At 44.1% G+C, this 14,494-nt stretch overlaps 1 protein-coding gene across 1 annotated transcript in view; it reads left to right on the top strand.

The window, feature by feature from the left end:
• The window catches only part of LOC141085419 (cell adhesion molecule CEACAM1-like), a 53,851-nt gene extending 46,987 nt beyond the window's left edge, over positions 1–6,864 (top strand). The window contains exons 7-9 of the mRNA XM_073570772.1: positions 2,437–2,516; positions 5,329–5,393; positions 5,706–6,864. Of these exons, the coding sequence (XP_073426873.1) occupies positions 2,437–2,516; positions 5,329–5,388 (140 nt within the window). The 3' untranslated portion in view covers positions 5,389–5,393; positions 5,706–6,864. The remainder of the gene's footprint in view (positions 1–2,436; positions 2,517–5,328; positions 5,394–5,705) is intronic.
• Positions 6,865–14,494: the final 7,630 nt, after the last annotated feature.

Raw genomic sequence — 14,494 nt, 5'->3', positions numbered from 1 at the left:
TACCCACACAGCCTCAGGCTCCAAGGCCTGGTCTCTGGTGCTCAAGCCTGGGGGTGAGCTCAGCTATAGCTCCTGTCCCCCAACTCCTCTCCACATGTCCTGTCTCAACCCTGTTCAGGCACTAACTCCTTCCATTAACTTCCTCCTCCTGACCAGAGAGCAGCTCCCCTGAAGTCAGGTTTAGAGCTCCCTCTGCTGGCCTGGAGCAGGAACTGTATTGTATGCTCTAACTACCTGCTAAGGAGATTCCCTTCTTTGCTTCCATTCATGACATCACTCCCACCTTGAGGGAGGCAAGGCCACTGTGGCAACCGAACTCCTGGGGTGCCACACTATGTACTGAAAGTTCCTGCTATGTACTGAAAGTTCCGCTATGTACAGAAAGTTCTGCTATGTACTAAAAGTTCCGCTAAATACTTAAAGTTCTACATCACTTCAAAAACATAGTCACTACTTTTTGTTGATAATGGGGTCAGTAATAGTATAATCCAGAAATCCCCTGAAAAAGCTTCATTTCATTTTCATACACATTTGGAGAGATTTAAAAAGCTAAATACACCAGAATTCTGAATAAATTTGCATCAGAACACTGCTGTACATGCCTTGTGCCAGATTTATGGGTTTAGCCAATTTTGGGGGCAACAGTAGACAATGTTCAGAATGGGAGCATTGTTTAAATTCTCCAGAATGAGCCAAATTGTTACATAATTGTGGTATAAAACATAGGTCGCATAAGGAATGGAAAAGTGTCCAACTTATCTAGAAAGTTTATCATACACCATGAACAATAGTTATACATTTGCCGCATCTTCTGGCTATCTGGTCAACTTTCAAGCTAAATTTAAAACAACATTAATAAATCTGCTGTCTGGTTTCGAAAAGTGTAAACTCATTCTTTGCAGACGACTCAACCGGATCTAAAACAATGTGGACACCGTCCCTTTATTAGCTTGTAAACAATGAATTGTTAAAATGTAATTTTAAGGTAGTCTAAACTGAAGGCACACATATGTGGCCATAAACAAAAAATTAAATAAATTGCATACAAAAAACCTAAAAGTGAGAGATAAGATACATTATAATTCAATCACAGTATTCAAAAAAGAAAATCTCATCCGCCACTATTTTCAAAAAGTAGGATTTAACATACAGGCAATAACAGAAGGCTAACTGCAGGTTTAATAAAATACAAAATACCAACTTAAATGACATTATCATATGGCCTTGTGTCTCTGTGCCCCAACATGCGTTTCACCCAGCTTCATCAGGGGGTATGTTCTTCCAAAGTGGATATTGCTATGTAAAGAGGGTGAAGCATCCTATAGAAAAATGTCCATTATAGATTTACATACTATTAGATGGAATGAAATACTGACTCTACAGGTCTATTAAGCAATTGCCAATTAGCTACTCATTCGCTGGTCGACGGCTGTTTAATAGCCTGTTTACACAGGCAGTCAGCACTTCACATGTGCACTGAGTAATGTGTAATAGAACGTTCAATGTGCACAGGATGTCATTGTTCTCGGCAGCTCGAGTCCTGTTTACACAAGACAAAAGATCGTTTCACGCGGCAAACAAATGTTTTCCTCGGGCGATCGTCAGTTAGTCTATTTAGACTGCATGATTATCGTGTAACAATCATTCCAGATATTATTTCAGTGCAAATAGACATTAAATAAGTAAATTAATGGATTGCTAAAATAAAAAATAGCTTATTGTTTAAATCAGTTTTTTGTGTTTCATGTATTTTTTTTTTTTTTTTTAAATTATCAATTTTTTTCCAGATCTTTATTAAAAAAACAAACAAACATTAATAATCTTGCAATTTTCACATCAGCCACTGTGTTTTTTTAGAGTCAGGAAGAGTTTACAGAAGTTTTTTTTTATCATCAGAATCATGATACCTCTACAAAACAAGATCAATCAATCACAATAAGCGATGTCACAGCCGACTTTGCTCTTACCACTTCACAGTGACTTTGCGCATGCTCATTAGATGTTTAATATAAAAGATGGGGTTGGGGATCTGTCTATTGTGGCTAATTTATGTGGTTGAACAAAGAGTCTAAGAATCTAACAAAGCCCGTTTACAAGTGTGAAAATTGCAAGTGCTAGATTTTTTTCTATATTTTTATTAAAAATTGTAATATAGGAAAAAACAAAACAAAAACAAAATAAAAAATACATTTAAAGTAAGAAATCAATTTAAAAAAAGCTCAAGCCTTTGATGATATTTTCCAGAAATAAATTATTAAATATTATAATTATAGATAAGACATTAGATACATGATACAAAATTGATTCAAATGAAGAACGTATCATTAGAATAATAAGCTTACTGAGGTCCGTAATAGTGAAAAACCATGATAAATAAAGTGTCTTCTCGTTCCATACGTGTATTCAATCTTGTTCTTTTTTGTGACCTTTTTTCAGTGAAGCCTAAAGCATTAATTCACGAAAAACGTAATTCTCCGCCATCGCACATCTATGAAAACACTTCACCAGGAGCAAAGGTGAGATAAGTAAGATTTGCCATATGAATAGTACAAGTATGATAGACCTCTATAATGCTACAACACTGCCAAATCTGTATATAATAAGGGGCAAAAGGAGTAAATTCCTTGGGGTCTCTGCAGTCCACCAGCTAATTATGTACAGTAGGGTCTAACCAATAGTATCTTAAAGAGAATCACATTCAAGAAAGATTTCACCAACAAAACTATATATATATGAGCATGTAGCTCTTTCACAAACAAGTCCAGCAATACCTTTATATGGCCAGTACATTCCACCTTTACTGAGAAATCAGTGTTTGAAATTTTATGCAAATGAGGCTGAAAAGCTATGGTAGAGCTGAAGCTTCCATCACTCCAACTCTATTCCCCAGTGTCGCCTTCTCCTGCTTGACTGACAGCTCCTTTGCCTGAAGTCACACAGCATAAAGGCTGTCAGTCTAGCAGATTGAAGCGGCTCTCGGCGGAAAATAGAGCTGGAGTGACAGATGCTTCAGATCTAACGCAGTCCTAAAGCTTCATTTGCATATTAATTCAAACCCTGATATCTCAGTAAAGGAGGAACAGATTGGCCAGTTAAAGGTATTGCTGGACTTGTCTTTGGGAGACCTACATGGCCACATAGACAGTTGGGAGAAGAAATCCTGCTGACAGATTCCTTTCAAGCTTGACTTGAAATCTCAGAAACCGAGCCCTCTGGTCATTGTATAGCACTGCTCTTTGAGCTTAATGTGGCGCTAATATTATGTCACTCAGTGGTGTTAATATTAAGGCATTATCAATGTATTTCGTGCTGCACACCATGAATACCAGATTTGCTTATTTCTGAGACCATCACGTGTTGGGAAGTTGTCTCTTTCTATAACTCCTATAGATTTCAATTGATCTTAAAAGTAATCTGTTAATAAGGTTTTTTGAAAAGGTCATGGTCCTAGAGATGGGAGTAACACTTGACATTTCATGTGGATATGCTTTTACAGGGAACCTGTTGGAAGATTTATATGGCCCAAGCATTGTATACCATGAATTATTGACTGGTTGCACGATTGATTATTACTTTGTGACACATTCCAACAATTCAGAGAATATATATATATCCAAGATCCAGCCGGGTACCATAACCAGAGAACAGATTAGTCCGGAGCCATTACCGGCCATCTCTTCCTAGTGCCGCAGCTGCTGTGTAGAAATCGCAGGAACGTGGAATGTCGACCAAGACAGTAGACAGATCAAGAGTTAGCAGGGATTTATTAACAACAGGGATACTCTGTGCAGGGAGTGTAAGGACACGGGGGGGTATGTTAGGACGGAGGACAAGACAGGGAGTTCGGAAGAGGAAGGGCAGGAACGAACTAGAGTTTGATAGGAGGGAGAAGGTCAAACTGTAGTCATCTTGATTGCAGCGCCTCGGTGCTCCAACGGTGGCACCGACAACAGCGGCACGTGATGTCTCAGCAGTGTCGGTAGAAGACGGGGTTCCAGTCAACAGGAAGGGTGAAGGTTCCTAGAAGGTTGTGGGAGATTCCCACACTCACGAACACCACAAGATGTGCTCAGTCCAGTAAGAGAGACCACCGGAACGAGGCTCCGCTCAGCGGTGTGTGCAGGTATGTGGCTAAGGGGTTCTGGCCTAGTCACCTGCTTCTCACTGTGCCATGCACATGTTACAGTCTCTGGTTGAGAATGTGGATCACCACCAGACACGGAGGTAAGCAGGAACCAGGCAGTCCGTCATCCACCCACAGTAGACTGGTACACCGGGGATCTGTCAAGTCGGCCTGTGCCCATTGAATGCCTTGCTCTCACAGCTGACACTGCACCCGACTGTCCACTTAGCTTTCCCACCTGGACTCTGACCCTTTTCCCGGACACAGCACTTTTTAGCATGGCTCCGCCTACTGCAGACACATGGAAGGGTCGGTCCTTGTCTGAAAGTCTTCCCCCTGCAACATTGGTGACAGTTCTGGTAGTGCGAGATATGCCCAATCTTGTCCTTCCTCTTACTGCTGATTGTCAGCTCTTTCCGTGACCTGTTAATTAGCAGCTGCAACACTGGTCTCTGGCTATGGTCCCCTGTCGGATCTTTAAAGTATATTTTCTCTGAAACTCTGTGGCTGCAATCGTGTTGATAGGCTGTGATTAGAGATGAGCGAACCCAAACTGTGAAGTTCGGGGTTCTTACCTAGGGTCCGGTGATGAACTCCGACCACAGAGTGCTCCCATGAGTCTCTTTTAGTGTTGAGAGAGCGAGACTCTGTTTCCTTAGGTAGCTCCCTTCCCTTACTACCACCATCTTACAGCACCAAAGTTCGGGTCCACATTGACTTCTGTGGAATTTGGGTTTTGGTTAAATTTTGTTTAGCGTTCTGGTACCCAAACAGAACTTTGGACTAAAGTTCGTCTGAACCCAATGAACCTGAAAATCCACGGGTCCGCTCATCTCCAGCCGTGATTCATTTTCCCAATGATTTGATGATTTGTGCAGCAAGAATTGCCTGATAGATTCCCTTTAATGTGAAGGGCAGAATACCCCCTTATCAACTTTATTGACCGGGCTTAATGCATAAGCTGGAACGTAATCAGATACCGCCTACCGAGAGCAACGGGACAAAAAAATAAATGCCATATATTAGAGAACAATTTATACACCGGGCAAAACCATTACATATTTCTGGCAAGTGACACGTCCTTTTTAACTTCTGCCCTGAAAAAAGCCGTAAAGTCCTGGGATTGACAGTTCCCTTTGTAGCAGGTCCTGTGGCCCCTAGATTAGAACCTTCTACTTAATTATTGTGCTTTTCTTTTTATCCAGCAAATGCAATATCCAGAAGAATCTTTATACTGCAATGTGCTGGCAGGTCGCAAGAATTGATCATGGTTGGTAATAATTACACATTTATACAGTATTTTTTACATTATTTATTATGCATCATTTTAATTTGATATCTATTTTTGTGTAAGACTAGGGCTACGCGCCATCATTTGCGTTGCAACACTGAAATCACATTTTTTTCCTCTATCGCAATAGAAAAATGTTTTCATGCTTGAAATGAAAAACATTGACACATGTTAGCCTGTAAAATATATATTGTTGCTCTCCACTATGTTAACCTTTATGCATAAATATATATTTTTTTGTCAAAACATATCTACAACACTTTGGAACAACCATGGGCATTAAAATGGCAGCGCAATTTGGCAACCTTTGATGGTCAAACCGGAAAGAGACTTCTTGACAGCTGTTCCATCAAACTTTTGACCATCGACCGCTATCTAAATGATATCCTAATCATCTGGACTGATTCTAAACAACTACTGATACAATTCTATGAAAGTGATTTACTCCCTTCTTCAATGCCCCCAAGACCAACCCATTCAATGATCCTGCTTACGAGGCATATCTGGGGGTGAAACTCATCTCTGAACAAAAGCACCATATACTCATACTAACCAATAAATCCTTCCAAGAAACGGGATATGAAGGACTATCTTGTTGGTAAAGAGGTCTCATCCATCCATAGGCTATTATGCCAACTATTGGTGGACATATTGGGAATGTGATGCTCGATACACTTTTGAGAAAATGTGGAACGAGTAATATGTGGTGTCAAAGGATCTGGATCCGGTTCTCTTCCTTCTCCATCACTATGATCTCAGCACAAAGGTGGTCCCTTCTCCATTTATTGATGATCATTTCCCAGGCATGTATTCCCCTGCTTTGGAAAAAATATATGTGCAATGGGGCTCCACGACTGATAACCTTATGTACATGAAGAACTTGATGTCTTCACTTTATAACTGTTTTGACAATTTCAATAATTATTGTAATATTCTTCAAAACTTGTCTTGAGTGGTCCTTTCTCTTGGTGGAAGTCTTCATTTTCCAAATTCTCCAGTGTGTGACCTACCATTGCTCTAATGTATGCCTTATCCTCTTTTTGATGTTAATTTTCTTTTCTCTCTGCTCCTTCTGCTCTCCTCTCTTTTACGTATGTGCAAGTTTCTCTTTTTTTTTTCCTCTCCATACGTGAAACACTGGAGTTGAATGAACAATCCCTTTGTGTCCTGTAATGCTTTTCCAAAAGTTTCCTAAGGGTGCTGGTTTCTGTTATGTCTTTTTATGTTGATGTAAAAACTTATGTCCCAAAAAAATGAGAAAAGTATCAAAGGAGTGATACCTTTGTTGGCTAACCAGAGAAATTATATCTGCAAGCTTTCAGGGCTCAAAAGGCCCCTTCATCAGGCTATATCATTCATATGGCTACCAATTTGTATAAGGTTTTGTAACCTTTTCCGGTTTGTGATTCTGCCTACACTTCATAAATAAAGAATTATAAAGAACAATAAATTCCTTGTAGACCATAGATGTAAAGCACCCTGTGGCCTTTAGAAGAGTAGGTGCACATACAGAATGTAACCGTCGTAGGGCAGGCTGTGCCAAGACATCACCTGATAACTCCATCTATGCTTTCGCAGTGTAGGACACAACTCAGCTAGTTGGATTTTCGGGATCCAGATTAGGTAACTTTTTCCTGGGGCATTAACCATTTTTAACAGCCACTGTGGCCACTATTACATTTTTGCTGCATTTGAGGCAGCATTCTAAGGGCATTTGGGGCATGATTACTTATTGGAAGGGGGGGACATCATTATTGTTTGTGAGTCACTCAGAAGGCATTATTACTTTTTGGGAGTACTTGGGGCAAGATTTGATTTTGAGGGCAAATGAGTCATTAATACCTTTTGGGACTTTTTGGGGCATTTGTGGGGCAATTTTACCTGTTATTTGGCCACTTGGGACACTATTCGTTAATTGGGGATTTATGGGGCATTGATTTTTAAGAGACACTTAGGGCACAGGTATTATTACTTTTGGGCAGTACTTGTTAAGGAGCACTTACTACATTATTACTTGATGTATAAGAACTTAAGGATAGTATTACTTTTTTAAAGGAGCAATTAGGGGACATTATAACTTTTAGGGGGGTATTGAGGGGGTATTAAGACATTTTTTGTTAGCGGACATTTATGGCATTATTACTTGTATTGTAATAACCAGTAGCATAACTACTGGAGGGGGCAAAGGGGGAGGTTGCCATAGGCCCTGCAATATGAGGGTCTTACCTGGAGCTACGCTACCCTCAATTATATCAGCGTGCTAATGTGGCTGCCCTGATGGTTCAGTCGCCACAGAGGTACTGCACCTCCTCCTGAGGTGTGGTATCCCACTTCCCAGGTAAGATGGTAACACTTGACCAGACTCCAGCACCTACATCCAGCACAGACACCTTAGAACAGCAGAGCACCCTTTATGGCAGCTGCTTTGGTTCATGAAGGGTGCTGGGTGGTGGGTGCTTAGAAACACTAGAGGGGAAAGCTGACAGAAAGTTAGGCAGTTCCCCACAGGGGCAAGCAGGGAGAAGACCTCTCTGCAGAGAGTCCCCCTACGGGGGAAGGAGGGAAAGGACGTAGATGCAGTAGCCTCCTGTGAGCTGGAGCTGTTAGCAAGGAAAGAGGAAGAAAGAAGGATCAGTTGTTCAGAAGGAAGATAGATAAGAATGGAACGTGAGGAGGAGAGAGACTGGGGACTAGGGATAGTGCAGAGCCCTTTCCTAAGTTTAATGCACCAAGGCCGGGCGCTGGTATCCGAGGCTGTGTGTGATACTAATGATCCTACAGCAGAAACTGGAGGAATAGAAGTTGTGACCACTTTATTCCCACCTAAGACTCGAAGACACAGCAGCAACATTTGTGAGCCGGGACATGATTGTATGGAGTCCCCGAAGCAGGCTACAGCTGCCTGTCATACGAGTGGAGTTTAATTAACATCAAGAAGAAGGAACTTGAGTGTAATTCAGAACTACAAGTACTTCAGATTAGCTATAGAAAGGAGACATTCAGAAAAGGCACGTTTGGAAGGGAGTGCTGGAAGAGTTAATCCATCTGCCTGGGAGTTGGCTGATCCCCTAACCTGGAGACTGCGGCACTGAAGTGAGCACCTGTGTCTGCCAGAAACGTGAGTAAAAGAATTGGAACTGCACTCAGCTGTGTCATTGCCTTCTTCCTGCGCAACCTAATCAGCACTGCTACATCTCTGTGCCTAACACTACACCATCTACCTCAACATCTACTACTACTGCCCTGGGACTACAGCTCTGCCTGTGGAGAGCTATTATATCTTTGCTGCGCCACACCATCTGTCCCAGAGGTTCTGCACTGCAGCGCTGGTCATATCTCATCAGAAACCACAGGTGGCATCACGAACTACCTACCTATAAACTCTATTTCAATTCCACCTATTCTACATGGACATCCAAGGCCACTGACCGGGTGACCGCCACCGTTGTGACACTTCCCTTTTGAGACACCAGCCCGGTACTGGGTAATCCCCACACCTGCCCTGGGGGTGATCCACTAAGCCATGCGGTAGTGCAGGAAGACACAATCTAATGTGGGAGCCATTATACAGTTTGTGGTCTAATGTAAAGTCAACTATACAGTTTGGGGGCTAATGCAGGGGGCATTATACAGTTTGGTGGCTAATGGGGGGCTGTTATATAGTTTGAGGGTTAATTTGGGACCATTAAACAGTTAGGGGGCTAATGCAGGGGATTTGTGCGCCCACTATACTGTGCATAGTGGAGCTGTGGGGACATCATACTCTGCATAAGGGAACTGTGGACACATCATACTGTTTATCCGTGAGCCGTGGGAGCATCTTACTGTGTACAGGGCAACTGTACATTGGGGGATTCAGGTGACAATATTACATTTTAAGTGGCACTTACTGTAAACATCATTATTGCTATAGGGGCACTCAGAGTATTGTGGCCATCAAAAGGGCAAAATGTGGGCATTAATTGTTTCTAGGGGGCCATTTTAACATCTAGAGGACACAAAAGAGGCATTATTACTATGTAAGGGGCACAGTAGTTGGCATTAATATGTGGGGCACTAAGCAGAGCATTGTTTTTGTGCCATACAGCAGCTGCAGTAATCAAAAAGCATTGGGCATCAGCAGGATGAGGACGGTGTTGGAAACATGAGAAGTGAAATATGTCTTTGTTGTAATTTTAACAGGGCAGTGAGGTTACTCGGTACCGGGCCGGTGTCTCAGAGGGACGTGTCACAGTGGCGGTGACCCAGTTCGTGGCCCTGGGCGTCCATGCAAAAGGGGTGAAACGTAGCTGAATAAAGTTTATAGTTGGATGATACGTGACGCCACTTGTGGTGCTTGGCAATGAAGGGGTTAAGCCGACGCTGCAGGCAGATCCTCTGGGACAGATGGTATAAGGCAGCAAGATGTAATAACTCCCCACAGGTAGAGCTGTAGTCCCAGGGCCGTAGCAATAGGTGTTGAGGAAGAGGGTGTAGTGTTAGGCACAGAGATGTAGCAGTGCTGAAGGGGTTGCAGGAAGAAGGCAATGACACAACAGGGTGCAGTTTCCTTTACCTTTACTTTGCTTTGTAAGTGCAGTCCAGGATCCAGATTACAGATGGAACAGGAGTTGATCAGCCTGGAAGCAACTTAGGAATCTCTCTATGCAGATGAGTTGTGTAGTCTCCTTCCTAGCGCTTATCTAAGGTACTTGCAGTTCTGAGTTACACTGAAGTTCCTCTTGCTTGCTCTCTTTGAGAACTCCCCTCGTATGGCAGGCAGCCGTAGCCTCCTCTTTCTCTGGCTCACACACGTTGCTGCTATGACTCCGAGTCTTAGTTGGGAACAGAGCATTTACAGCCCCTTGTTCCTCCGGTTTTTGCTGCAGGATCATCAGCATCCATACAACCTCGGATACCGGGCTCCGGACGATGCGCTTCAGCTAGAAGTGAGCCTGAATTCTGCTCAATCCTCCAGCTCCTCTCTCCCAAGTCCACACACTTCACCTTCTCCACACAAACTCCTCCAACTTCCCTTTCCTGGCCCCAGAGAGCAGCTCCTCAGCAGTTTGGTTCAGAGCTCCCTCTGCTGGCCTGGAGTTGGAACTGTGCTGTGTGCTAGATATACCTAATAGAGAGACCCTTCATTGCTTCCAAGCATGACATCACACTCCCTAGGAGGAAGGTAATGCCACTGTGGACTGAGAAAACATGCAAACATATTAAGCAAATGAACAATTGTAACTGTTACAAGATTTCAAAAATGAAAAATTACAAAAACCAAAGCTCAAAAAATAGTCCTTGTGATGATTAGTCCATGCGTCAATGTCCATGGTCCAATTCCTGAGCAGCTGGTAACTATATGCAAGGGTAGTTTTGGCCACACATAGTCCTGTGGCCCAATTGTCCATCAAAACAAAATAAGATTTTCAAAAGGTTATTACAGAGTCTCTGTAGGCACATAAGCTTGAAAAGTTGCATATTTACATTTTACCATTTACATAACTTATTTATATATGAAACCTTAGGGCTGGTATACCTTGGGTACTACCGACAGACCTTCGTAGCACTGGTGTTGTTGGGGACCTTACTGGATGCCTTGTGTTAACTACTACTGGTGTAGTGTGTTGTACTGGTTACACTACTGGTGGTTCTGCGTAGCACAGGGATACTAGATTTCCTAGGACCACTTCTACTCACCGTGGGCATGACAGATTCACCACTGGCAGGGTGAGGATTCTCTTGCTCCACTGCTGGTGTGGCATCCGCTGCCTGTACTTGCTGGTTTTCAGGGTGGTCTTGAGTCACTTCTTCTTGCACTACCAGTTGGGGAAAGGTCAAAACTAGCACCACTATGGCCTGATTCTCTCTAGTCCAATTTGCAGGGAATTCTCCGAGTACAGTGCTGACCTTTTCTTCTTCTTCCTCTATGGGCTGAAGGTTGTTTTGCTCTTCCATCGTGTCCTTTAGTTGGTCAGGGCACAGTTTCAGATGATCCCTCGACACTGCTGATGAGGTTTCTCCTCCATCCTTACTGATAAGGCACAGTTTGGTGTTGTCAAAGTTTGATGGTAGGACGGTGTAGGGTTCAGCCTCCCACTGGTCATCCAATTTATGCATCCTCCTTTTCCTCTTTAGGACCTGTTCTCCTGGTGACAAGGGAACCGCAGGTGCATGTTGATTGTAGTTCTTTTCCTGCTTTTGTCTCACCTGAGCTAGACTCTTTTCTATGCACTCTTGTACTTTACGGTACTGCTTCTGCCATTTTGTATCCCAGTCAGCATCAGGTGATGTCACCTCAGGTGTCAGGACTCCCATATCCAAATCAATAGGCAACTTGCCAGGCCTCGCTCTCATTAGGTAGGCTGGTGTGCAGTTGGTGGAATTCACAGGAATGTGATTGTAGAGGTCTACCAGATCTGACAACTTCTCTGCCCACAGATTCCTCTCTTCCAAAGGCAAGGTCTTCAGTAGATCGATCACCACCTGATTCATCTTTTCACTCATGCCATTGGTCTGTGGATGGTACGGTGTTGTCCTGATCTTCTTGCAACCGTACAAGTTACAGAATTCCTGGAACACTTCTGCCTCAAAGGCTGGACCTTGATCTGTAAGCACTCGCTCGGGATATCCATGTGATCGACAAAAGTGCTGTTGGAATGCTCTGGCTGCTGTCCTGGCTGTTTGATCTTTGACAAGCACGACTACCAGGAATCTCCAGTAGTGGTCTACGATGGTAAGAGCATAAACATAGCCTGAACAGCTTGGGACCAGCTTCACACAGTCCAGGGCTACCAACTTGAGTGGCTGTTTAGTTATGATTGGCTGCAGAGGAGCTCGCTGGCTGTTACGGTCCTTCCTGCGCAGGTTACATTGTCCACACTCCCGGCACCAATTTTCAATGGCCTTCCTCATACCAGCCCAATAGAATCTCTCCCGGAGCAAGGCCTCCAACTTCTTCCATCCGAAGTATCCAGCTCCATTGTGGTATGCTTCCAAGACCATTGATGCCTCCCTCTTTGGGACTACCACCTGCCAGACCAACTCATGAGTGCGGGCATTGATACTCCTCTGACATAGCTTTCCCTCATAGATGAACAGCCTGCCTCTTTCCTTCCACAACTGCTGGGTTTCTTCAGTAGGATCTGGACCTGGGCGTGAGTCAGCTTGTGACAGTAGCTCCTTTACCAGGCGGACTGTGGGGTCGCTATCCTGCCTTTCTGCCCAGTCATGATGAGGCAATAGTTTTAGGTTGGCCTCTTTCACGATAGATCATCTGTTTCTCACTCCGGCACGTTGGGCCGCAATTGGCCGGTGGAAGGCAGGTCTTCTTCCCCATCTGGGCATCCTGGACAACACATCAGCATTGGCATTCTTGTGCCCCGCTCGGTACTTGATTTTAAATTCACAGTTAGACAGCCGGGCCATCCATCGCTGCTCCAGTGCACCTAGTTTTGCAGTTTCCAAGTGAGTCAGCGGGTTGTTGTCCGTGAAGATGGTAAACTTGGCTGAAGCTAGGTAATGCTTGAATCGTTCAGTCACAGCCCAGACTATGGTGAGGAACTCCAGTTTGAAGGAACTGAAGTTGTTAGGGTTCCTTTCAGTGGGACGAAGCTTCCTGCTGGCGTAGGAGATCACTCTTTCTTTGCCATTCTGTACCTGTGACAGTACTGCTCCCAGTCCCACGTTGCTGGCATCAGTATACAGAACAAATGGTTGGTCATAATCTGGGTAGGCCAGAACGTCATCTCCTGTGAGAGCCATTTTCAGTTGAGTGAAGGACCTCTCCAGTTCCTCATTCCATTCAAATGTAGGACTCTTCTTCCTGGCTTTCTTGGGCTGGCCCACCAGAAGATTTTGCATAGGCGTGGCTATCTCAGTGAAGCCTTTGATGAACCTTCAGTAGTAGCCTACCAACCCGAGGAATTGACGTACCTCATGGAGGTTGCTGGGCTTCTTCCAGTCCCGGATGACAGTGAATTTGTCAGGATCTGGTGCCACACCTTCTGCACTCACTACATGACCAAGGCACTGCACCTTGGGCTTCAGGAGGTGGCATTTGGATGGCTTCACTTTCAGGCCAAAGTTGGACAAGGATTCAAACACCTCAGCCAGGTGCTCCAGATGGTCTTCATAAGTCTTGAAGAAAGCAATGACTTCATCAAGGTACAACAGAAATGTCTCGAAGTTCTTGTGTCCAAGACAGCACTCCATTGACCGTTGAAATTTCCCTGGGGCGGTGCAGAGCCCGATCGGCATGTAGTTGAACTCGCAGAGGCCCATTGGTGTAGTAAACGCTGTTTTCTCCTTGTCTGCCTCTGCCACGGGAACCTGCCAGTACCCACTAGTGAGATCTAAGATGGAAAAATAGTTAGCAGTTTTAAGTGCAGCTAATGACTCTTCAATTCTGGGTAGTGGGTAGGCATCCTTATGTGTAATGCTGTTAATTTTTCTGTAATCAACACACATTCTCATGGCACCATCTTTCTTTTTCACAAAGACTATTGGGGCTGCCCAGGGACTACAACTATCTCTGATCACCCCAGCTTCCTTCATTTCCCACAACATACTTTTGGCACATTGATATTGTGTTGAGGGTATAGGCCGGTACCTTTCTTTAATGGGTGGATGATCTCCAGTGGGGATATGGTGTTGAACCCCTTTTGCCTTCCCAAAGTCTAGAGGGTGTTTGCTGAATACCCACTCATACTCCTGAGCCACTCGGTAAACCCCATTCTTTTGGTATGACGGGGTGGAGTCAGTTCCCACATGCAGCTGCTGACACCACTCCTCCAGCTGCTTTACAGAGCCATTGTCCCCTGCCTGGTCTGATGAGACCAAGGGCTCTGCTGCCTGTATTGCGTTGTTACTGACAGTAAACAGCTTAGCAACTGTGGCATACCGAGGTATTGTGTCCTCCTCTTCCCCACAATTCATGAGGCGTACAGGTACTCTCCCTTTGCGGACATCAACTACCCCTCTGGCTGTCAGGACAGTGGGCCGGCTATCGCACTACACTGGCTCTACCAATGCTTGGTAATCTTTTCCTCTGAGGCCTATGGCTGCCCGACACCAAATTAACATTTCACGTCTGGGGGGTA

This window comes from Dendrobates tinctorius, unplaced genomic scaffold, assembly GCF_039654945.1.
Source record: "Dendrobates tinctorius isolate UK_male_01 unplaced genomic scaffold, ASM3965494v1 ptg000028l, whole genome shotgun sequence".
Lineage (NCBI taxonomy): Eukaryota > Metazoa > Chordata > Amphibia > Anura > Dendrobatidae > Dendrobates > Dendrobates tinctorius.
The sequence above is the reverse complement of the archived record's forward strand: the minus strand, read 5'-3'. Positions and strand labels throughout refer to the sequence as shown.